The 25,368-nt window shown below is 37.6% G+C and overlaps 1 protein-coding gene across 7 annotated transcripts in view; it reads right to left on the minus strand.

The window, feature by feature from the left end:
- Positions 1-2,095: 2,095 nt before the first annotated feature.
- The window catches only part of MALT1 (MALT1 paracaspase), a 40,749-nt gene continuing 17,476 nt past the window's right edge, over positions 2,096-25,368 (minus strand). For 3 of the 7 annotated variants that reach the window (XM_069775250.1, XM_069775246.1, XM_069775244.1), the window contains 10 exons: positions 24,548-24,574; positions 23,361-23,396; positions 21,311-21,514; positions 15,214-15,391; positions 13,768-13,842; positions 12,552-12,679; positions 8,797-8,946; positions 7,198-7,355; positions 6,163-6,288; positions 2,096-5,391 (listed from right to left, as the gene is read on the minus strand). In XM_069775250.1, coding sequence (XP_069631351.1) covers positions 4,927-5,391; positions 6,163-6,288; positions 7,198-7,355; positions 8,797-8,946; positions 12,552-12,679; positions 13,768-13,842; positions 15,214-15,391; positions 21,311-21,514; positions 23,361-23,396; positions 24,548-24,574 — 1,547 coding nt within the window. In that variant the 3' untranslated portion in view covers positions 2,096-4,926. The remainder of the gene's footprint in view (positions 5,392-6,162; positions 6,289-7,197; positions 7,356-8,796; positions 8,947-12,551; positions 12,680-13,767; positions 13,843-15,213; positions 15,392-21,310; positions 21,515-23,360; positions 23,397-24,547; positions 24,575-25,368) is intronic. The other 4 variants (XM_069775247.1, XM_069775245.1, XM_069775249.1 and 1 more) reach the window with 3 other exon arrangements.

Raw genomic sequence — 25,368 nt, forward strand, 5'->3', positions numbered from 1 at the left:
TCCTGGGCAAGGAAAACTTGAAAAACTCCATTAGATCAATGCACTACATGACCTAGACTGAGGATAAAACTTTACCCATGGTATTTGGCTATCGTCTTCCCACAATCTCAACATTAGGTACGAAGTTCACTGGTTTCTGTGACCTCTGGCGTTAAATACTGCAATCCAGGAACACCAGCTGATCATCTCTACCACAAGAAGGTTTCAGATCTCAGCTGCGCCAAAAATCAGGTCAGAGAATTACGTCAGTGAATACTTCTAACCACGGTCAACTTGAGTTTCAAAATTATATTCTGGCTACTTAATGCCTTCACAATGTAACAACTGTTCTGACATTCCCACAGTGTGTGACAAATGGTTGACAGTGCACTAGAACAGACTTATGCAGAACTGTAAAATCCTTCCTACTACACCTACCAGCAGCACCATGATTTTAGAGTACTATTCAAGAAACACCTCAAGAGAGAAATCTTCTGCCCTACAGAACTTGTACAAAGTGGAGAAGACAAAATGCAGCAGGCTAGCAGAGAAAGATGCTCCTATAGGACAATACAAATGTCTTACTGCTTGTAATGGTACAGATCTCCTTTGGTGGTTTGCCACAACACAGAAATACACAAGAGGATGCTTACCCAAAGCCAGTGGCAGTTGGTGCCATGTTAAGTCCCAGCACTGTCTTCTATAGATTGGAGAAGAGCAGGGCCAGCATAGTCAGCAAATGCCAAGGACAGGAAATTCAAAATGCCAAACCAAAAGACCAGATGAATCCTAAGCCATTAATTTTGAAGACCTCTTTCTTGATAAGCCTCTCATGCTCCTCTATTCCTATCACTCACTAGAAATAGGATCACTCTCAGAAGCTTAATACTGCATTAACAATAGCTTCTTGCATTTAAATTACCCCACCTTACTGCAGTGTGGGGAGGGGAAATGGAAGAAGCATATTGGCCTTTCTGAACTCTTCCTTTGCCAGAGAAACCTGATCTTATTTGGATTACCTTAAAAACTTTCTTCCAAACCTATTCAACACCCAAAACCGAATAACAAACACCTATGTTACACAAAAACCTACAGCTATGGATAAAGCAGACAGCAAAGTAACTTAGCCTAGCAGATACTTCAAGAAAAAATAAATATTTTCCCTGAACAATTGCACTTCAGGAAAAAAAACCACCCAAAGCTTCAATTCAGAAAGGGCATCACAAGCCAAAGAGAGCTTTAACAAATGCCTAGGTTTAGTCACTTATTTTAATCCCACTGATTTCACTGCGATTTAAATGTTCACTTAATTTATGCATGCTGAACTTTTAAAGTGCTTTACTGGATATGGGCCAAAGGAAAGGGATGCCTCTTACAGCTTGCCCTTAAGAACCAGAATATTTCACCCTTAATACCAATGATTAAAACAGTTAAAGCAGTCCCTAAAGGCAGTGATGCAATAAGAAGATGCCTTTTCATCACCATTCCCTTTTTAAGGAGAGCTTAGAACAATCAAGTTTTCCTCCACAGACCCCACTGCCACAGGTAGAGTTTTGTCAGACGATTTGCACGGGTCCCCCTCCAAACTCTACAGTTCTGTGATCTTCCCTTTACCATGTTCATATGTAGTTACATCTCACGCATCTTGGGTATCGATCCTCAAACCTACCTAGGCTGACAAAGACTGCATACCATTGGACCATGTACTAAACTGGAGAACTAGTCAACATATGTCAGAGCTCCCCAGTAGCAGAAAATTCACCAAGTGCTGACCAGCTATTCCACTGTAATGTACCAGCTGACTGCCCACAGTTAGTTTTAAATCATGCCAGGAGACAGCTACTCACACATCAGCACTGCTGCTCCTGGAAGCCCTTCCCATGCCATGACGGAGTGCACCTGCAAACAGACAAGCATTTGAAGTGCATAGTTTGAGAAACCTGTACAGGCCCAGGGTGCAGATAATGTTTAACTTGAGCCAAAGCTCATAACTCTGATTTCCCCTTCTTTTTTTGTTAAGGAAATTATTTTATTATATGCTTTGTTTTAATAAAGTTTTGGGCTTTTTAAACTCGGAGGAGTAGAAGAATGTAGCAACTACATATGCACAGATAGATCATTTTGTGGACAACAATTTATTACACAGTAACAAACAGAATAAGCTTTTATACAAATTAGGAAACTGTGACAAAGTATTAGCTAAGTATTACAGTACTAGACCATGTCTTAAGCTATAATTTTTGATTTATAAGTCAATTGCACAGGATAGTTAATGCACAGGTACATCTCATTCATCAATAAATATTTCACTATTTAATACCCTCCAAGAGAAAGGAGAAAATCAGAAACTCAAGCCATTTGCAGATTACTTCAAGCGTGGCTGTCATTCTGGAAATAACTACATTAATATCCATAAACATATATCCACCTTTCAGCACAGATGAATTTGAAGATCAACAGATCTAGTTAATGATGCATTAACACTCCCATCTGAAACTTGTTATGACCACATACAGCACCTCCCTCAGTGTCCAGCCAACATGTTGTAAAACTACCAGATCCCACCAGAAGGCAGCGCTCTCAACCAAAGATTTAAACTGCTTTGTCCACCACATCAATGAGATTCAGCTATTTTATTTTTTGCTACCTACTTAATGAAAAGTGCTATGGTAATTTTTCTAAAGTAAAAAATTATTTCATTATGAGGATCTTAATTAAAGCAATACTGCTTATCAATATTACCAGGGCAGGAGAGGCTACTACCCATATCTGAAAGCTCCCTTGAATTTTAATTACCTCACACCCTGATATTTTCATGCTTTAAAAGCATCAAGACTTTTAAAGACCTAATAAAACATCTGTGTTCTCACACTCATCTGCAGATACACATAAGCAAGTCATAGATTCTTTGGTATTTTGAAACAAACCCAAACATGAAAAAAAAAAAAAGTGTCTTTTTTGACCATACTATTCAACCTGAATATACAAAAGAGTTTGGTGAGCAAAACTGCCCTTTTCCGGAACATAGATCAATAAATTTTGCATCATGTAAAAAGCTCAGCAGCTAGCCTGAGCTAGGTGTATCTGTTCCCTTTGTTCAATGAAGCAATAAAGCATCAGATGAAAGGAGCTCATTTGCCTTTCAGTAGAGATCAACTGTCTTCTGAAGGTGCCTATGCCTCTACCTCTAATAGTGAGATTCTGGTGTTCAGAGGCTAAAGGACCTAGAAGACTAGCTTACTTCTGGCACCTAGTCTATGGAGAGATGAATTCCACCTTTGAGCTCTGGAGCAAACGCACACGTGTAGGGCTATATACAAAGTGCCAGGTCGTGACATGAAGCACATGTCCCTCACCTTCAGCAGACTGCGTTTGAAGTTGCTTTATCTTCTGTAAGTTTGTGTGTACTGGAAGCTTTATCTTGGATTTTCACAGTTTAGGGTAGATTTTTAGCATTTTTATTTGAATGAATACAAATTCATTTGGCCTGGAAAACAACTGAGTAGGGGGTTTTTGTTTGTTTTTTAAAATCACCACAGAAAAGCAACAGCTGGTGTCAAGGAACACCAATCCCTGTAACTTCAGCCTGAAGAACCTCAAAGTTTTCACTCATCTTGCCCGTTCATTTTTAGCCTTCAGCACGTGTGACTAATTATACAATACTTTGCTTGCTAGGAACAGGCACTTTTTCCTCACCTTTCCATTTAGTGTTCTTCCAGAATATGCAAAGACCACCTTTCAAGATTTTGCTGATCTGATTTCTGAAGTGTGTTACATAAGAGAAAGATTATCATTAAAAGAACAATTTACCACAGTATGAATATCTGACAATTCGTAGTTCTCTCTCAAAAAAAAAACAACCCCAAAAAAAGAAAAAAAAAGTGATAATGTTTAGTTTACTCAGTTCAGGTTTTGTTTTCCTTGCACAGCTCTTCATCTATCTGTCAGTTGCTGCCAGACACTGGACATGTGACCATCAGAGAGGAGAATGCAGTCGAAGCCAATTATTAGCTACAACCAAGGGACTGGAATGTCAGTGACTGATCCTAATAAATACATAAGGAAAGAAACTGAGGTTTGAAGGAGACATATTCTTAACACTGGAATATTAAACCACAGTATCTTCACTTCTGTAAAAGCTCCCTCTTTGCTTAGTTCATTTATGTTATGTGTCATCTTGTATACTCAATAGGAGGCTGTTACAACATATATAAACACATAAAACCTTACTTTAATGCACTACGTAAAAAGAAATCCCTGGATATTGAACAATTGAAACTGAAATATGGAGGAGAGAAAGGTGTATTTATCATTTTGGGGCTAATGGATTTTTAAAAATCATGTTAAAACACAGAGGACATGGAAATTCATTTTTCTGCTTAATTCTGTCAACATTTTTTCTTCTGACAGCTATACATGTTTACCTTGTTTTTGTATAGGATGAGCAATTCCTCTCTGAAAACAGAAAATTTATGAAAAATGTATTTACAGTAAATATTATAACTCCAGTAGGTACCGCAGAAGCAGCTGGGAAGATCCAACGCTTTCCTAACTCAGGAGAAACTTTGACACCACAGCCAGGCTTTTACGCATTCATCCCCTAACAGAGATAAGCAGCTTCCTCCCAGAAATGCATGACTGCCTCTGTTAGCTGCTTGACTACCAGAGAATGGAATAGGAAACTCTGAGGAGTTCAGGTTTTTCCCTGTATCAAACATCAAACGGTAGGAGAAAAAAATAAAAATCAAGCCTTTTTCATTCCTAAATCTATCAGTCCAGTCTTTTCTCTGGATCTGAAAAACTTCCACGATAACCTCATTGTCAGTACCACCTCTAGACTCTCCAATCCCTTTGCCCTGAAGCCCCCAAACTCCAGAATATGGATAAGCAGTGTGGAAGGTCCCCTATTCAAGGATGATACTCTGGTCTATTCTGAACACATCACAGCTACTGCTGTTTAGAGAATCTGAGGTTGTCAGAGAGAAGGAATTCCAGTTCAACAGTATCATCAGTGGTCTCTACTGGTACATTACTCTTTTCCACAGGGGGTGAGTAATTCTGTACTTCATGTCTTGAAGCTAATATCCTTGAAGTCCCATTGCAAGAACATGCCTCTAGTTGTCTGATGCTGTCTGAGCAAATATGGTTTGGATGGTAAATGCCTGGACAGGAATTGGGTTGGCAATGACTAGGGACGTAGTATTTAGTTGCTACTGGACTTGATTCTATTTGATTATGAAAAGGATTATTAGCCATGCAACAGGTCTGGAGACAGTTATTATTTTTGAATCCATGATGAAGGCCTAATTTAGCAATAAGGGGCTTCCCAACATTAACCTCCTTTCTTTCATCCATTGTATCTTCTATTCCTGGATACTCATAGTGCAAGCAAACAGTGAAGATCAAGTGTTCCTGCAAGAGAGGAAGGGAGGGGGGGAGAAAAAAAAAGTTAGCTTTCCTCCTCAAATAAACAATATAGGAAACACTTACAGAGGCACAGCCTACTAGAGGAGGCTAACCTTTTCAGGAGCTAAAGACATGTATTAGGCAAGACTTGTTTACTGAGGACCTCTTTTGGTTAATACTTGCTCACCTGATAGACTTTATTTCTGGAAGCACTTGTATTACACCAGCTACCAAAAGCACTGAAGAAGAGATACCACGTGATACCAAGCACAGATGTTCATGACACAAAAGATACAGAGATAAACTTAACAGTGCCAGAGTATGTTGAAGTGAGAACGTTTACAAAAACCATGCCCAAGAGTACAGGTTGGAATGGAAGGACATGATATGTAACATTTTCATCTCCTAACTAACGACTTTGTAAGATGCAGGTCTGCTTCAGGTCACATTCTTCTTGTACTGCAGGGTGCTGGAACATTCCCACAGTGTGCAATACATGATCCTCACAAAAATAATCATCTTGTCAAAGTTCAGTACAGGCCTAGAAAATAAAGTGACTTACACTACGGTATCAGGATTGCATTTGCACTGATTCCTTGGCTTTTATTTTTCAGCTAAGAAACTGAAGTCACTAAATTGTGCTAGTAGCCATTTTTTCCCTCCAAAGAACATGTTACTCATTATGCAGACAATACACAGCTACCTCAACAGAACTGCAAAGCAACATGATTAATCTAAATTATCTAAACAAACTTGTGAGGAATAATATATATTAACCCTTAGTTTTTGCAGTGAACTTAGCCTGGTGTAGAGGCAGTGTTTGGGAAGGTCCTTTGATACTAAATAGCTTCCAGTTTCCTCAGGAGTTCCTTTATTGGCCTCTTTAGGATCCACGTCCAGGTCCTGTTGCAAGAAAGAAATGAGAACTTAATTGAAGGTACAGAATTCGTAGATCATAAAATAGTTAGCAGTATTTCTTTTTTATAAAGTCAGCATTTTCTTCTTCTTAAAAGAAGAGAAAATGCCAATCTTGGATTACTTGCAAAAGCTGCTGAAACCACTGCTAGTCACAGGCAGATGGGGTTACATTTGAGCAGGTTACCCTCTTTTGCTGATGGTTCCTGTCAAATTTGCTATGCTTGCTTCAGGGTTGCTTTTTTTTTTACCTAACTTCTACTATGAAGTACAGTAGTACTATAACACTAATGCTGTGGGCTAAAAATACATGTATTTATTATGCACATTAACTGAAATATTTTATCATAAAGCATCAGTAATGTCCTGTTTGTTCTATCTAAAAAGGTTTTCTGCCCCATGTCCTCTTTCATAGACATCAAAAAAGACAGCTTTTTGCCCCAAGGAGCTTTCTGTTTTACTCTTATCCTTCACCTTACTGTGATCAGCTGAGTAACATCAATGGAACTGGACAGGATCACCCAGGTGTAAAAGAACCATAAAACTAAAGCCTAAGCAACCTTGTCCTGCAAGGTAGATGTGTCCTCAGCTCACATAGGAGCTATTGACATTTAACTTCTTTAATTAAATATAACAAATACTTGATATTAGACAATGAAAAACAAAGGAAACTTTGAAAAAAGATAACCCCAGGGTAATTTTAATGTATTTTTATATATATTAAAAATATGCATTTAAAAAAAAAAAGTAAACGTGTGTACAGACACACACGTAAGCACCTCATGTCAACAGTTTAGACCCTTTTTATTACAAAAGATGCAGTTCAATGTGGATAGACCAGACAATTTTCAGCTTCAGTGGAGGGAGATCACCAAGACAACAATAGGAAGCACTTACAAGTGCGAAGTCTGTAACGTAGGCTCTGCAAACTACTATTTCAGGTGGCTTCTTTACTATTCGTGTGTAGATTATCATGACATTGGAAAACTCGGCTGCGAACCCCAACTGAATCTGAACACCACATTTGAATTCAAGATACCTACTTTCTGGAAGCTCTGCAAATAAATAACACATCATTACATTCTAAATAAAACTTAGCATATGTATTTTCTTTTTTAAATTTTGTTTTAAATTCAGAAGTTTTAAAAGGTATAGACCTCTTCTTCTGCCCTCCCTCTACCTATCACATATTTAGACTGAAGCAAACCAGGTTAGAAGCTAACCAGGCAGCAACATTATTTGCTAGTATCACTAGCAAACTGGCAGACACTGCCAGAGAGAGCTGACTCCACTTCTGCTTCGCAGGTTTCTTTCCAATCTCTGTGCAACTAGCAAGGCAACATTTACTGTAAATAGGCTATAGCTTGCTGACCCAACAAATTGTTTACATATCTATAATCAAACCGGTAAGGTTAACATGGTCTATATCCAATATATGTGACACAGCTGTAGCATTATCAGAACCTTTGAATTTCATAGAAAACAGGTTTCAGGTACATTTTTTTTCCTTTCGCAGCCTATGCACACATTCACAAAGCCTAGCCCACAGCGTTTTTCTTCTTTATATTGTGGTTCTTTCTCAATCCATAGGAATGTATCTGAAAGTGCTCAAGGGTCAATAACATCATTCTGTGTCTGTATGCTTTGTATTGATTTTTCTACTCCCACTGAAAGTGGATTATTTAACATTATCATAGACATACCTTTATATAAATATAAAGGTTATTCTCTTCCCAAATTCCAAACACATTCTCTTCAATGCATAGCTTAAAACAAATAAACTAAGTTATGGCTTTATAGTTTTTGTTTTGCATTTCAATCATTTAACAAACAAGAATTAAGGGCTTGATTCCACAAATAAAAATCTACATCTGTGAAAGAGTCTGCCTACATGACTAGTTGTCTTAAAAATGCCACCCTTGACCTACTGCCCAATCTATCAAAATTTTAAAATGTACTCCAACACATTTAGGTGAAAAGGTAAAAAGGTCTTAAACCCCACTGCCCTTCTTAAAAGAAGTCTAGAAAGCCTGAACTGATCTCACCCTTATTCTAGTTTTCTTAGTTGTATACATTGAAAACTCCTTTTCATCATGCACTTTTACCATACAGTTCACCTGGCTATTTTAGGTGATGACTTTAGCATGAGATTAACGACATCTTAAAAGTGTCATTGTTAGACACAAACAGACTATTGGGAGATTATCTCAGAAGGTAGACATCATGTAAGTCCCCTCTACAGTGTTTGAGTGGTCTTAAATATACTTACTTACTCAGGATGAATTCCACCTGTTCATTACAATCTCATGTAGAGGTAAACCCCAACACAAAAATTTCCAAGATCTGAACATACTAATGAAAATTCAGATACGAACTTGAATTTCTTCCATTTCCATTCAATATCACAACCCACAGACTAGAGATTATTAAGGAAGTACATCTTCTTATTTTTCCCATCATGCCAGTAGGATCATCTAAAAGTAGATTGTACTATACCATGAGCTTTGGCCCACTGCAGGTTCCGTGCCAGAGACTCTGCAGAAGATACGGTTTGTTGAATGGGATCAGTTAATGCCCTTTTCTCAGACAAACTGCTGCGGATTTCCAAAGCTTGCTTGCCTTTGGTAAGGTGACACTTGCCCATATCTAAAAAATAAGATGCACATAGTTTTCCTTCAAAATCAATACTGCTGAAATTCTAACTAAATTAAGTACATCACTGTAATGTTGTGTGGTTGCTATGGTTATGCCAGTGTCAGCACATCCATAAAAACTTGCAGTTTTAGAAGTATACATTGCTCAGCTATTCATTCACTTAAGGCTAAAACAGCATGCCAGATGCCTGCAGAGAATCCTGAGGGTTTTGCATGTCTCCTAGTCAACATGCTCTCACATTTCTTCTCAAGACCAGTTCAAGCAATATCACAGCTCTGATTCAGTAAGGCCCTAATTAAAGTGACTAATTTCAAGAATGTGAATAATACCATTGGAGGGGATTTCTAAAGAATTGGAGGTAAGTGGAATATTTTAGGAGTCGATAAAGGGGCCAATACTGTTTAACATCATCACTAATGACCTGGATGACAGGACAGAGTGCAACCTCAGCAAGTCTGCAGATGATTAAAAACTGAGAGGAGCAGCTGATACACCAGACGATTGTGCTGCCATTCAGAGGGACCTGGACAGGCTGGGCAGAGAAGAATCTCATGAAGTTCAACAATGGGAAATACTGAGTCCTGCAGCTGGGCAGGAATAACCCCATGCAGCAGTACAGAAAGGGGACCGACTCACTGGAAAGCAGCTCTGCAGAGGACCTTGGGACCTGGTGGACACCCAGCTGACCATGAGCCAGCTATGCATTCTTCTAGTAAAGGCATCCAACAGGAATAGTGTTGCCAGCAGGACAAGGGAGGTGATCCTTCCTCTCTTGTCAGCACTGGTGAGGCCACATCTGGAGTCTGTGTCCACTGCTGGGCTCACCAGTACAAAAATGACATGTACATACTAGAGAGAATGCAATGAAGAGTCACAGAGATGAGGGGCCTGGAACATCTTTCTTATAATGAGGTGCTGAGAGAGGTGAGACTGTTTAGACTGGAGAGAACATGGCTCAGGGGACTTCTTATCACTATGTATAAATACTTGATGAGGGAAAGTAAAATAGTGCCAGACTCTTCTCAGTCAAGACCAGTGACAGTACAAGTGGAAGGAGATGCAAACTGACATAGAGAAAATTCCACTTAACCATAAGAAACAACTTCTTACTCTAAGGGTGATCAAACACTGGGACAGGCTGTGCAGGGAGATTGTGGAGTCTCCATCCTTCAAGACATTCAAAACCCACATGGACAAGGTCCTGAGCAACCGGCTCTAGTTTACTCTGCTTTAAGCAGCAGCGTTGGACTTGACAATCTCCACAGGTCCTTTCCAACTTTAACCAGTTTGTGATTCAAACTTACTCCAATTTATTAGGGTCTCCCTATATTTGTTCAATTACATTTAAAAGTGACATTTTCAGATAGTTTTGCTGCATGTAGAAGGTCAAAAAAATCCTAGAAAATTTCCATTTATGAGTTCATTAAAAAAAAAAAAAAGAAACAATGAAGGCTATTTACATGGAATACTTTTAACATGAACACTCCTTTGGAACATTTTCCAGTGTCCTCAGTGTACCAATGTACTCATTAGCACCCAATGTCTGGTACTACTGACAACAATGGTTGTCACGTTACCTGACAAATCAATCTTTCTCTCCACTCTAAGTTCAAGAATGAGATAAGTAATAGGTCACATGTCAGAACATCTACAGCATGTGACATTACCTGGCAGTACAGACGAAGCAGTAAGAGTCAGTCGTATTTCACCGGACATTTGGGGAAGCGCAAGGAAAATGCGTGCCGGCGGAATTGTGACATGTTCTTATGGGGAAGCCATGAAGATGGGGGGAATAGGAGAGAGAAATCTTAGAGAATATTAACCCACTTAAGAACACCCAAAAGCAATGACAAAAAGGATGAGGGGAGGGAGAGGGTGAGAATATTTTTGGATATTTGTTCATTATAAAATTTGTAAACTTCTTACGCAAGTTGAAAGACTGATTGGTCTATGACCATTGCAGAACGCAAGTGGGTGTCTGTTCTACTACTACTCCTGCTTTAAACAGGCTGACAATGGGAAAATGAGGGATAAAAACTAAAGACGTAGTATATATGTATACTACAGACATAGTATTGATGCTAGGATGAGTGAATTGCAGGGCTGTCTTTTCATAAAACAGTAACAGTCAGAATGTCCCAGAAGGCAAGAAAGATGACAGAAAGGGAAGATATTGGGGCCTGCTTCAAAACAAAGAGTTTCAGGAATTTGGGCCTAAACACAGCTATAGCTAGCTCTGGTTTCTACCACTGCAAATGAGAGGACAGCAAGTTATCAAATTCTTCCTTTGTATTTAGGTAATGGCAAAATTGAGTAGTACTGTAAGCAAATAAGAAGTACAAATCTTAATGCAAAGAGCACTCTTGTCTGACTGCCCCGGCAAAAGAACAACATCGCCCTGTGCGGGGCAGGGGCGAATCTACTTCTGCCCTAGGTTTTAGAATAATCATTTTAGTTTTACCATCTGCAGATCCTATTTCTTCAGGATCTGTCTTCTGAGATCTTCTGAAATTTTATTTAACTTTTCACAGAAACTTCGTGGAAAGTTTAACAGATAAGACTGAAAATACAGAATGGTAAGCTTGTTTTATGGGATCTAGTCAAGCAGCACACCAACTATAAGCAAAAAGACAGAGAATATATATGAGAATATATACCAAGCAAACAAGTGGTAACCAAGAACCATCACATTTCAATTTACACCCTGGGGCTATGCTGGATTCCCAGTACCATCAGTTTGACATAAATTCCATGCTTATATTTCAGCTAGTCAACCAATGATCTCTTCCCTTTCCTCAGTAGTGCACTGACAGAAGCTCTGTCGGTTTGACAGCAGAACTTTACTGTGCATTTAGGATTCTCTTGGATTTTTTTCTGCTTTTTGGATCCCTGTCAAAAGACAGACTGGCCAAAATTCTGAGACCTGCAGTTGCACCAAGAACACTGGAAACCACAGCAGAACTTGGCTGATTACATACATTACCTACAAATAACAGAATCTTATACCGACAGCTAATGGCTGTATCTATTCTTCTATGTTTTGAGTAAATGTTTGCACAGAAACAACACATTTTCCCTCAACAGTTTTCACTTTAGCACTTCTCCCATCGATTATAAAAGATAATTACTGAACCAGGCATATTAGAACAGTGGATTGCCCTTTATAGTGCACTTACACCCTTTGATAGAGAGCAAATCAATTATCATCACTATAGGACTCTTTGAGGTAGATATATCGACTCAGTTAATTGTTTAAATGAACATGGAAATGACTGGACTACCACTAGCAGCTGACACCACAAGATAGAAGAGTAATTTTTGTGGATGGACAGTTCAAAGCTCCATGCAGAAAGACACTCAGAACAAGTAAGGATCGCTATTAAAGAAGCTCACATCCCTTTATAATATCATGATCCTTGTTAATGTGCTGCCCAGTAGCACCTGCTTCTTGATAAAAGTTGCTATTTTAACAAAACGCAGCAAGAAAGAGCTTAAAGTAGTGTAACACATTCACCATGAAAAGAATGACATTTAAGCAAAGAAGTTTTTAGTAATGCAGGTTGAGAAGACTGTTAGTGCAGCAAGCTAGAGTTCACCTTCTGCAACCTCATCAAGCAGTACAGTAATCTTCTTGTCTTCCAACAAACGGTCCTTCAAGAACTTCATGAAGATTCCATTGGCCAACCCTGACTGCTGAATTTCAAAAGCTTCTGCTCCTTGGCACCTACGAGATCACCAATATCAGAAAAGGAAAGAACACTAAAACATCTGTATGATTAAGGTCAACATGAAGACAAAAGGAGTAAAGTTATGTTGGGAATGGGGGAAAGAAACCCTACAATTTGAAAACCAGGTTGTGTCTATGGCCAACCTGCTCTTCATGTTCATTTGCAAGCAACTCATCCTGGGAAGATTTCACTTTCAATGAGGCCACAGACCAGAGCTGATGTCAAACTGTTTATATGAGGAGCTTAAATTTCTCATAGAAGACTTCATTAAAGCTCTTGACTACTTCTATTCAACAGCTTTTGCACTTGACTTGAAAACTGACAAGAGAGGTGTTATTTAGCTTTCTGCTTAAGCAACCTCTTCAAATAGTTTCAACTGCAGTTGTAACTTTATTCTTTACACCTAGAACAGGAAACACAGGGGCCAGTCTATATGCTACTCCTTCAATAATTTATTGATTTATATTTTTAACACTTTTTTTTTCTAGAAATTTAACTTGCATTAACAGAGGAGACATGTGACCAAAGAGGGTACAGCACGTATGTTATAGTTCATCAACTGCTCCACAGTACTTGACCTTCTGTACAAGCTCCCACTGCAGTAAGTACTATTACTAAGTACACAGAACATAACTCCTCTTTCCCCAGCAGCACAAAGAAACAGAACATTATGGGTCTGAGGGTAAAATTTGCTTTTTTCTTCTCTGCATTTTTTTCATCTCTAATAAATAATACTTAGATGAGTAGAGCACTCCTACAAGTAACCATGTGATAAAGATCATGAACACTGTCCAGCAGTTTCTAGTTTGCTGAATGCAGTTCTCTCACTGGTGTTACCCTATATCTGAATGGGAAAGTTAAATACTGGGAATCATTATGTATGCATTTCCACAGCCAGTTAGACTGTGGAATGATTCAAAGAACAAAGTAAAAAAAGACAGGATGAGGACACAGATATGGATATAAGTTACTGGTCCTTTAACATCACAGTTAGTATTTTTCTGTAAAAGATTAGCTATACAATCTCAGTGGTCATTTATGGCTTCAAAACCTCTGTGGCATAGCAGGAGAAAAACTTCCTTACGTTGCATATCCAAAAACAATGTTGGCTGTAACCTTCAGAGCATCTAAGATAAGAATTGTGTCATCATATTCATTTCTGCAATAAATGGAAACACAAAAAAGTAAAATAATAATTTGAGAACTAATAATAGTAACAAACTCTACAGTTGTTCAACATACCGAAACAGCATAGTTTAGAAAGGGTAATTTTTTTCTCTCCTACAATTCTGTAATGAATCCTGACTGCTAAAAGATAAAAATCAGCATCATCAACACTCTTCATGAAGACAATCTAAAGACACAGTCAGACATCATGCATTACCCAGATGAGGGCATACTATATTAACCAATATAAGGTCTGGCTACAATCTCTTAAAAAATGATTTCTGATAAATAGCCATTTTAGGTTATAACAAAAACTATATTAATTTATTTTATTTATTTATTTTCAAAACACAGTGTCTGCATAGTTAACATGAGGCTTATGTAGCTGTATTTTCTGTTTGGACAGCAGATTGTGAAGCTGAATTGGATCATTGGCATTTCATTAGCAGTGATGTTTAGAGGCTCTACAAACACTAAAGCACTAGCAATTTTCTATTACAAAACATTCCTTAGAGACCAGTTTTCAGAAGTGCTGACTCAAGAGCTGATTTCAAGTGCAAGTTTCATCAAGCATAGTAGTCTCTTAACACGGAATGAAAATAGTACTTTGTTTAGAAAAATCTGATAAACCAGTTGATTTTTAAGCTCTAAATAAAGATACAACATCCCCAGCATAAAAGCAGTCCACGAAATCCAGGCCTCTGAAGAGTTCTAAAATAAGCACTTCACTTGAGCCCTTCTGTCAAATTAATATGCCTTTGATCATATGGATTCTCCTTCCCCCTGTAATGATGCAGATGGTTAATGATGCAAGGGGAAAGGGTCATTTTTCTTCTTTAAGATGCTTAATTTCACTTTTACCTAGTAAGAGTGATGCTTTATAACTTTTAAACAACAACAAAAAAGAAGAAATAAATGTCATTCAAATCAAGAAGCAAGCATCTACCCATGGAAACAGAAAGTCTAATCACCAGCTTCACATTTCCATCCAAGGCCAAAGGCAAATTAATTCTATGAATGAATCCTATTGACTTTAAAAGCATTCAGGTGCAGGCTGTCAATTCTCAGAACCATGAACTTTCAAGTACAGTGAATTCTCAGCCTAGACTAAAGATTTCTCCTCAGTGTGAAGTCCAGCCTTCTCTCAAGATCCCTTGCTATTCTCTCAAAATGGCTGTTCAGTTTTATTTGTTCATTTTGAGAATAGGCTCAGTTTTAATCTGTTGCTGCAGTGAATAAACTGAACTTCACAGTTGGCTCCCAAAACTACAGTCATTATACACTGTCCCTCTTATCGTGAAGCAAAAACGTCCCTCAAACATCTAATGTCGGTTCTCACTATTCATGAATTATGAAATTATACCTTTTCCGACACATATCCAGTAGGAATACATTAAGTCCTGTCTCTTTTTCCTGCATTAGTTTGAGGATGTTCTGCACACACAGACAGTTTGCAGATCGGTAGGGATTTGGAGCATCAACAGGAACCATGAAACTGTTTCCGTAGTTCTCGTAGCCGTGGCCAGCATAGTATAACAAACCTGAGAGTTCAAAATATGTGTGACTGAAAACACAGTTCAAGAGTACATTGGAACATTTCTATAAATTTTAGCATAATCAAAAACTTCATGCACTATGTCCACACTATATGTCTGTGAGAGATTAAGATCATTCAAGCTACTCCAAGCAGGTTTTTTTAATATCAATATGCCTTTGTTAATACAGGAAGGAAGGGGAGGCGGGGGGGGGGAACCACATTAACATCGACTTCACAATACACAGACACAACAAATTTAAAAAAAATAATTCACTCATGCAATAGAATCAATTAGATAATTGCATCAAACACACAAAGCTAAATACTCTTTAAAATGCTTTAAGTAGAGGTATGACCTCTAACAGAAATAATCAGTTATATATGATATATAAGTCACAGATATGAACAAGGAAATGTGCCAACTGTAAAACATCATCTTCACCTCTGCAATTAGGCAAAGCAAAAGCTTTGAGTTGCAGCGAATCAGTGCAGATTTTATAGATAGAAAAAAATAATGCTGAATGGTTTGGATGGATTTTTTTTTTAAATGAGAGATGCTGTCATCTTTAAAATTATTCTTTAATTTTTTTTTTTACTTACCATTAATCATTAGTAATTCTTAAAAGTACTTCAACTAGAAAAAAAAACAGAGAAAAACCTTGCTTGCACTATGACAGCATTTTGCAAGTTTTTAATTTTGCTGTTTTCTCCATAGAGTCAGTTTCTGCCTTTGTTTTTGTCTTTTTTATAGGGAGGGATAAGAAATATTTTTACATCTAGGAAAAAAAAAGAAATTATTCCATGATCATGTTTGGTAGGACTCCAAAGCACATTCCCATTACCAGACTACCAACAACTCATTTTTAGCTGATTGCATCTACATCTCTTTACAGGTACAGACTCATGACTCTTGTGAGTCTACTAAACAAACAAATTCTTTGCCTGCTTACCTAGACACAAAAGATTATCCTACATTCACCTCCCTCATGTGTCAATACACAACAGTCTACAATATTTTAAGATTTAAAATCTTCAATAAAACATGCAATAGTTTTGTATAAAGAAAACGTATTGTCGGGGGATGCAACGAGTCTACAGAATTCCTGACAGTTCGAGAACAGCACGACCTTGAGCAGCTTGTAGTATATCCTTGAAGAGTCTGGAAAGATCCAAGAAGACCGGTACAAAAACAAGATAGTGATAAGAAGAACCACCCTAACGAACTCACCAATCATGAATTGTTAGTTACTAACCAAACCAATCATATACTAACACATACTCTAAAGAAGGGTATAAAAAGCTGTGTTAGAACAATAAAGTAGCCATTTTGCATGATCTATTACTTGTCGTGTCCGTCTCTACTGCGACAACGTATCATACAATTAAAAAAAGCTCTTCTTAACCCTGAAAAAGGGAACTGCAACAGAGGGCTTAGACTTTACTTATACGAATAAAAACATCATATCAATTTGCAGTAAGATTTAATGATCTTAGCATTAATAACCTCTACTGCCTTACAATGAAGTTACCAGAAACTTGTATGATTAAATGGAATTTTCCTATTGTCTGTTCCCAGTGCTGGTTTTGATTATCTATGGCAAGTTCCATCTTCTAAACAGAACTTTTATTTATCTATACAAAGCAGTCTAAGGGTCAGATCTTCAATTAGTATATAGTGCTGCAACCAAATAAAAGTCAACAGAGACAGGAAAATTTATGCTAACTGGAGATACGGTCTTCTTACATCATTATTCTTACTAAAAATAGCTGTGAAATTTATGTCACAAAACTTGAATATTCAGAAAAAACAAAATAAGCTTTACCCTGACATACTAAAATGATCTACATTTAAATCAGCTTGTGTAGGCAGGTATGCTAGATGTTTTTACCTTTTCATTATAGATAGCTACGACAAATGAAAATATTTCTCTTACACAGCCCTGCACTTTTTGTAAAGGAATACCAAGATATAACTATAGCCCTTCAAATTAAGCCTTCAGTTCTCTTTTACTTGTAAGCTTTCAAGTCATTAACAACTATGCCAAGACCTTGCAAACTGCGCCATTCAATCAACAGTGCTCTATTTCTTTTTATGGGAAACATGCATAGACAAGATAAGCAGCCAGCAAGTGCATACAAGGTAAACTCCAGGATGCAATGTTTCACTTAAACAAAGAGCCTAATGGTTATTCATCTGCCAGAATCTTGGAAAATGGCAACAGCTTTATTTAATTAAAAGTTAGATTTCTAAAGGGCACAGAATTTAAAGTATATGATTAAAAACCTAAAAAAATAAGGGTACTATTGGGCTATTTATAAGAGTCCAATGGTTACCTGAGACAGGGCAGTGTAAAGAGAGCTAAAAATGAAGTTAAGCACCATGTGCATGACTCCATGTCAGATCCTAAGTTAAAAGGAAACTCTTAAATGTGATTTCCACAGAGTTTGGATCTGGACCTAAATCAATGTTATATTTGAGACTATATATATCCAAGTGTATGTTAGATAAGTAATTGGACTGACTGAAGGAAACAAGTCTCTAATGTAAAGCGTGATTTACCAGAGTATTTCCTCAATGAATAGAAATATATCAGAAATAACAACTACATTTCTTTTATCCTTGGCAGATGACTGTGCTATGCTTATTTGATGAGTACCTGCAACAGTTAATATGTTGAGCTCAAGATCAGAAATAAATCTGCATACCCAGAGTAAGCAGAGTAAATATTATTTGGAGGGCCTCATTAGACACTTTGACACAATTTTAAGTAGGCTCAAGTTCCTCATAGACGTCAGCATTGAAGTGATATCTGCCTCTCTCTTGCCTTCTCTCTCTCTTCTTTTTAAAAAAGAAAGCAGCCTAACTATATTTAGCCTTAAAACATATGTGTTTATGCTTTTACCCTTTGTGGAATACAATATTAATTGCACCCTACATTTAGAACAATATAAAATAAGACAGAGAAGACAAATCATCATCACTTTGTTTACTACTCCTGCTCTTAAGGAATAGTATCTGAAATGCCACTTTCCTGGCAGTAAAAAAGAATTACACAAGGTTGTATTAGGCATCATGAATATGTGTAACAAGGACTAAACAGAAGTAGCCACTATGCCTCTTATATTTGGAGCTATGCCCACTAAAAATGCAATAAATTATTATCTATTTGTGCACTGACAGCATCTTTTATATGCTTTAAGCCATTAATAGTGACTATCCAGAAAGAACAAAGTGACCTTTCAAACTGAAGTAGTTATTGCCAAACACTACTGAAAGAATGCTCTACTTACCTTTCAGAAATATCAACTTGCTGGGAAAATGCAACTGCAAAAACATGCCTTATAAGAGCTTTCATACAGTGCTGGTGAGAAACTCATTAAACCATTTTAGTACTTTATGTTCTAAATTCATGCCAACAATTATAGGAAAAAATTGAGAAGGTGCAAGAATCTAAAAGCTCACTCAAATGTATAAGCACATCTATTTCCCAGGGAACAAAAAAAGAAAACTGCTATCAGAAAGAGTACTAAACTTTACTGCCATAATTAGTCTTCATGTCATGCAAGTTTTGGCTCTGACATAAATGCCCAAATGTCAGATCAGCCAGTTCTGCCCAGACAGAGCATCAGGTAACACACCATTAAAAAAAGCCATACTAAGAAATAATCTGACCTTGTGTTCCAAAAAAGAATCAAATAATGTTTTCTCAGGTGGGTATTACTATAGGAATTCTGCAATTTAAGTAGGACAACTGGCAGAACTTTTTGCTCTCCGTTCTAAATAATTTCTGGAATTGTTTATCCAACCTTAGCTTTTAGAAAAATGACAAAAATAGTGGCAGTCAGCAGCAAACTCCTCAAAGCCCACAGAACTTTTCTTACGCTCCAAGCCAGGTCAGTCTAGGCCTTTTCTACACAGAACATGAAGGTCTTTGCTCTGTGCATCAATTCCACCATGCCCTCCCCCAGCTAGCACAGCCACCAGTTCTATCTTGTGTTTATTCCCTCAAAATCAAGTTTATGCAAGACAAGGAATCCCAACATACGAGTCATTATCTAAGAATCAATGCATATCAGTAGTGGCAATGCATACCAGACCTGACTGGTTAGTCATTATCCCAGCAGAAGGCACCTCCTGTGCAGTATATGGAGGAGAGCTTAAAATTATTACTAATATTCTATTACAGGTATCTTATAAATAGATGTGTGACTCAAATAACAAAAACAGAGGAAAAAAAAAAGAGAAATGTGTTAAACACACATCTTTTGGTATGCATACTCTGGCTTAATTTGTCCTTCTATATCTTAAACCAATACTGATGAGATACTGCAGTACAATCATTAGAGCAATGCTACAATTTAGAGGTGAGAGCCTTCCATTTTTGTGGGATGTTATTTTTAAGTCTGAAGAGTTTAAGAAAAAAAAAAAAAGGGCTGCTGCCTGCTTAAGCAGCATAACCACTATTAAGCCTTCCATCTAATGTGCAAATACACACAGAAAGAATAAATTTTATGCTCTATATTCAGACCTTCCACAGAGCTGTGAAACAATAGTCGTACCTAAGTTCTGCCCAAACAGGAATCTTAGTATTCAATTCAGTGAAAAATCCTTTATCACTGACACCTGCAGCAAGTCAGAACCTGAAGTTCATAGCTCACCAATTTCTCAGTTAATGCCTTTCCTTATGCAAGGTATATTCTGCAAAGGATAATGTGAATTCTTCTCCATTTTATTTTACTTCCTTAAAGTGCATACACTTAAGAGAACTACATTTTCATTTTACATAAACAAACTTCCTTCCGATTCGCTTTTTGAAGTGGAAATGTAGGTTTGCACAACTCTCACTCCCTGTCAAGGACATTATGAAAAAATCTGTGCTTGCCAGATCAGTATCACAATAACTGAAAGGAACCAGCAATTCAAAATAAGGATTTCTACTTAACCTGAAAACTTGGCAAAAAAGAAGAGGGTAAAAAAGATCCCACTCTCCCCGCCTCCACCCCAACACACCTGGTATCAGAGCACAGCTCACTGTCAAGGCAAAGAAAAGCACACTTCTTCCTCTGTTCTTTACAGAGCTGGCAAGCGAGGACTAAGAGAGCAGAGCAGCCCCTCCCAAAGAGCACCAGAAGGACGGAAATCCAGATGGAAAGAGCATTCTGCAGACATCCAGTAGAAAAGACACAATGAACAGAAGGGTCCCACCAGCAAGCTGAGAACATATTCCATGCTGTACTTAGGGCTGTTCCCCACCTCCCCAACAGAAATGCAACCTAGCAGTCTAAGCATGCCAAGGGATTGGCCAGCCCTAAACAAATCATTAAATTGCAGGCATGGGGAAGGGAGGAGGACAACAGAACAGAAGTTTATGAAGAGGGTATGCAAGAGGTCTCCTAAAGGCAGCAAGGACTGCTGTCCAAGACTACACGTAGTCTTGTATACACAGTTTTCAACTACACTGCTACTAGCTTGTTTCCGTAATACACTAATACAGGTGACACAACAGGCTATTCTTGCTCTTCCTTAAAAGACTACTACAAACTAGTACTAATGACTTAGTACAAATGTGCATCTTCTGCACAGCATGTTGTCAAATATGCTACACAGATCCAGCAGCTTTTAGCAAACACATGAGTACTATCAAACAAAAAAGTGCACTGCAGTTTTAGGTGTGGTAAAAGAAAAAAGTTCAAATATTTTATCTGTTCTAAAAATAAACAAACAGTAACATTTTAACCAAAGTCAAAGGATATGCTGGTGGGTGTTCTTAACTTACTTTTCCCATTCTGCATACATGCTATTTACCATGAAGTTTGTTTTGCTATCGCATGTAGTGAGCTGGCAGAGGTAAATACCAGATGTTTGTGTACTTGATACATCACAAAATTGACCTACTTCAGAGGGGATATCACACATTCTTACCATATACTCCTTTGTCCAGGAGAAGTAAAAATTCATCCACTGCATTTCGCATCTCGGATTCAGTAAGATCCAGCAAAGAAACAACTTTGAAATCCAGCTGTCTTAGCAAATTGGTCAATTCATAGACATCGACCATCGGAGCCTTGAGCTGGGGGTGATTCCAGTAGCTCATATTTCCTATTAACAGAGCTACCTTGTCTGTTGCTGCAAAGAAAAAGGAAAAAAACCCCATCATCACATTTATATATTCCATGGGTTCAATACCTTTAATTTCTTCCAAAGTGAAAACAGTATACAATCTCACTTCAGGCATAATATTTTATGTGATTTTAAAAGTCATCCTACATCAATAATACAGCTCAACCCTCTTCTCATCCAAAAAAAACATTTCAGCATGGTTTGACAGTCAACATATCTGAACTGTGATGCATCTCAGACTGGATAATCTGTCAAGAAATGAGTCACTCAGGCTATCTCCCATTTCTTTCATTTCTCTGAAAGCATAGACAATTACTGAATTCCCCCATGCAAGAAGAAATTTAATAAACATGAAAGTCTTACGGCAGGTTGCCAAAGCTACAGGCAGTATACTTTCCCCGAAACATCAAAATTTTTTATGCTTATCAAAAAGCAAATGAAAAACCACCACACACAAAAGACCACTTTCAAATCTCCATCTCGCATGTCCCATCTCTCTAAAACACGGTACATTTAGGTGGAAACTTTGACAGGTCAGCAGTAAAAGTCTTTTTTTCTGTTTGTTAAGGTTTCTTTTTACTGTTGCTCTGGTTAAAAACAATTATACAGCAATATGATAAATTTACAAAATGCGGAGGGAAGTCTACTGATATTCTCATAGTTTGAGATATGTTTGTTTTGATTTTAACAAAGTCTGAAGTAATTCTGTCATAAGTAAACAAAGCAGCAATGAAAGGGTAAAAAAAAGTCACATTAACAGAAATGCTTTAGAGACCACTAGCCTAATTTTTATCAAAAATTTGCACAGTTAAGTTACAGAAAGGCACTTATTCAAATCAAGGCATTTCCTCCCTGGTTTGTTACTTCTCCTCTCCAACAGGAACTATTGTCCCACAGCTCTGGTGGCAAATGAGATCACATGAATGCCCCAAACCTGCTTCAGAGTCAGTAACCCCACACAGCTAGATCCAGAAGAGAATCTCTGTCTGTAGCCTCAATGTCTTACATTCCAGCCTTCTTCAAACAAGATGTTTTCAACATTTTTGCAGCTGGAAAACCTCCAGGCTCTTGAACAGTGTGAACTATTTTAAACAGCACCAACTGAGTGACAGTGGCATACTGTCATTGAAAAACACTTTTAAAAGTACAAGCTTTGTAATTAATTTAGAAAATATGAATCAAGACTGGGGAGCAGATACACTCCCTCTCACACTGATGAACCTGAAAGAGTGGTGAAATTTTGACAGAGGCCAGCAGGCTTTCCACCTGGTTTAGCATCAACAAGACAACATGCATGACCACAGTCAAGTCTACCATGCAAATTTAAGAATGTGATTAAAAAACCCCAGCAACTGTTCTTCATAACACACATATGCTATCCATCTATCTTTATAAGCTTCAGCTCAGGATCAAAGCATCCACCCACTGTGCATAGGAAGAGCTGAGCTTGCAGGGACAGCATACCCTTAGCAGACAGACTACCATTCCTTTTTATCACACCATCCTAATAGCACTATCTCCAACTGTCAAAGTATTCAAAGTAATGGAGTAACACACTGGCTAAAGTCATGGCCAGAGAAATTTGAAACAGTAAACTGAAACAGATGAGAAGTTGTAGACGCTCCACCGGGTCACTAAAAATACTGGTGCCCTCACCACAGTTTACTACTGAAAGGGCATGCAAGCATTATAAAGGACTATGAAAATACACAGAAGTCTCCCTCCCTGCCCCTATTTATATGCACTACAGTTATTTCACTAGCAGTGGCAGAAGCAGCAATATTCAGAAGCAGCAAAATCTATCCCCTAGATAGGAAATATCTATGTTCATTATAGCTACAAACCTACTTACCAACAGGTCTGTCATTTGATTGTTCCTGTAGGTCTGCTTGAAATAGATTAAAAGAGCAGATCATCAGTAATTACAGTCATAGCCGGCCATGTCAGAAAATGAACTGCATGTTCCATACAGCCATAGGCTATTGGTACTACTTTGCCTAATACATTACTAATTTAAGACAAAAAAGTGCTCTTTTTTTTGTTGTTTTGATGGGGTTTTGGGGTGTTGTTTTGCTGTTGTTGTTTACCTGATTTCCTTCACCCTCTTCCAGCAAACATAGCCTAATAGGATATGAATAGCTAGTTCTATAAATTAAGAAATAATAGATACTTACAGTATAATTTTGAATCTTACAAACTGCACATCAGCATTTTCAGTAACAACAGTTTATCCTCTCCAAATGAAATGCAGATATGAAAGATAGGGGATGCTTAGCAGGGATGACCATCTGTACGTGAAAATTCTTTTATTTTGTAATTCACAGAGGGATGGTAGAGCCAATGCTGTGCCAAGAGGAACAGGTAAGTGATAGGCCAAAGTGGTACACTTCGAATAACATGTTACATATCACAACAGTACCACTTCAGTGACTAAAACTAAGTGTTGGCAAAAGTAAACGTATCTTTGATGTCTAACCCAGGAAGTTATATATCCTTTGTGATTTGAGATTTTGGGAACACTGTATCAGGGATAATCCCTTATGGAGCACTACTCCAGATCTACATTTCTATAATAAACATCAAACTGGCTTCAAATCACATTAGCTCACTTGAACATGAATGTAAGAAATATACCATTTCACCACATCATTGGTGACAGCCAGGCACCTTACATCTTTTTCACCTTAATCATCTGGAAAAGCATCAACATACTAAAACTTAGAATCCAAAGAAGCCACAAACAAGAAAGCAAAAGATAATTCCTTCTGTATTTGTATAAGTATACATGCAGTATAAAAGACCAGCTTTGTGTGATTTTACAAAGATAATAACAACCCTATGATGCATTATATTCTTCAAGTTAATTTATTGGAAACAGAAAGCTGTGCTGCTCTTAACACGATATATGCCCCTATTAAATCCCCAGTTATAAACACATCCAAATAATGTAAACTATATATTGTAACCCAGCTAGGCTTCAGTGATTTGTAATGTAAAATGAAGATGCGAAATTAAAGTTTTTCAAAACTTATCACTTACCTGGTTTTTGAAGATCACTTAGATCTTCTGTGAAGAAATACACAGAAGAAGAAATAAAATCATAGTTTAAACAAGCAGCAAAAAATACATTTTTATTAATAAAAATATAATTATGTGTCATGCCATTATTAATAGAAGCTGAATATTAGAAAACAAACTACGTTTCTAAAATACTTCTGGCTTTGCATTTCTGTAAAGCTAACCTTTCATATGTTTATTCCACACACAGAGAAGAGAAAATCCTACATCAATATACTAAGCTATGCTAGACACAGCATTATAATATAGTCGATCTCAAAACAAAGGGAGAGACAAATACTATGTCTCAATCCCACAGGCATGCAAGCAGCTTAAATGAATAAGGAACAAGGTATTAGAATCACCCATTTGAAAAATACATGTTTGAAGGACTGCTGAAAAAGCAATATCCTGAGCAAGAAATATTACTTTGTAAAGCCATGTGTATTCAGAAAGACTTCAGATACAATTTTCAAACATTCTAAGCTACCACAGGTTTCACCTATTTATTCTGAGAACACTGGAAACCCTGGAAAAGAAAAATAGTTTATCTGAAGCACAAGAGGTCTCTTGGAGCAGGCCTGCTCCATGCAGTGGAGCCCTAGGCAGACCTCTTAAGCCACAAAAGCAGGCTCATATATCTGCATGGGAGACTGCAGTGACCTGAGGTGATACTACTGTATGTGTTAATGTAGCTTCATAGCAGAATAATGTTGCATCCAAGCAAACTATAGTTTGGGTGTAGACCCCCCCAGACAATACAGTGGTTACCTTCTGCTTCAAAGGATAGTTGACTTACAGGT

This window comes from Haliaeetus albicilla, chromosome W (genome assembly GCF_947461875.1).
Source record: "Haliaeetus albicilla chromosome W, bHalAlb1.1, whole genome shotgun sequence".
Taxonomy (NCBI): domain Eukaryota; kingdom Metazoa; phylum Chordata; class Aves; order Accipitriformes; family Accipitridae; genus Haliaeetus; species Haliaeetus albicilla.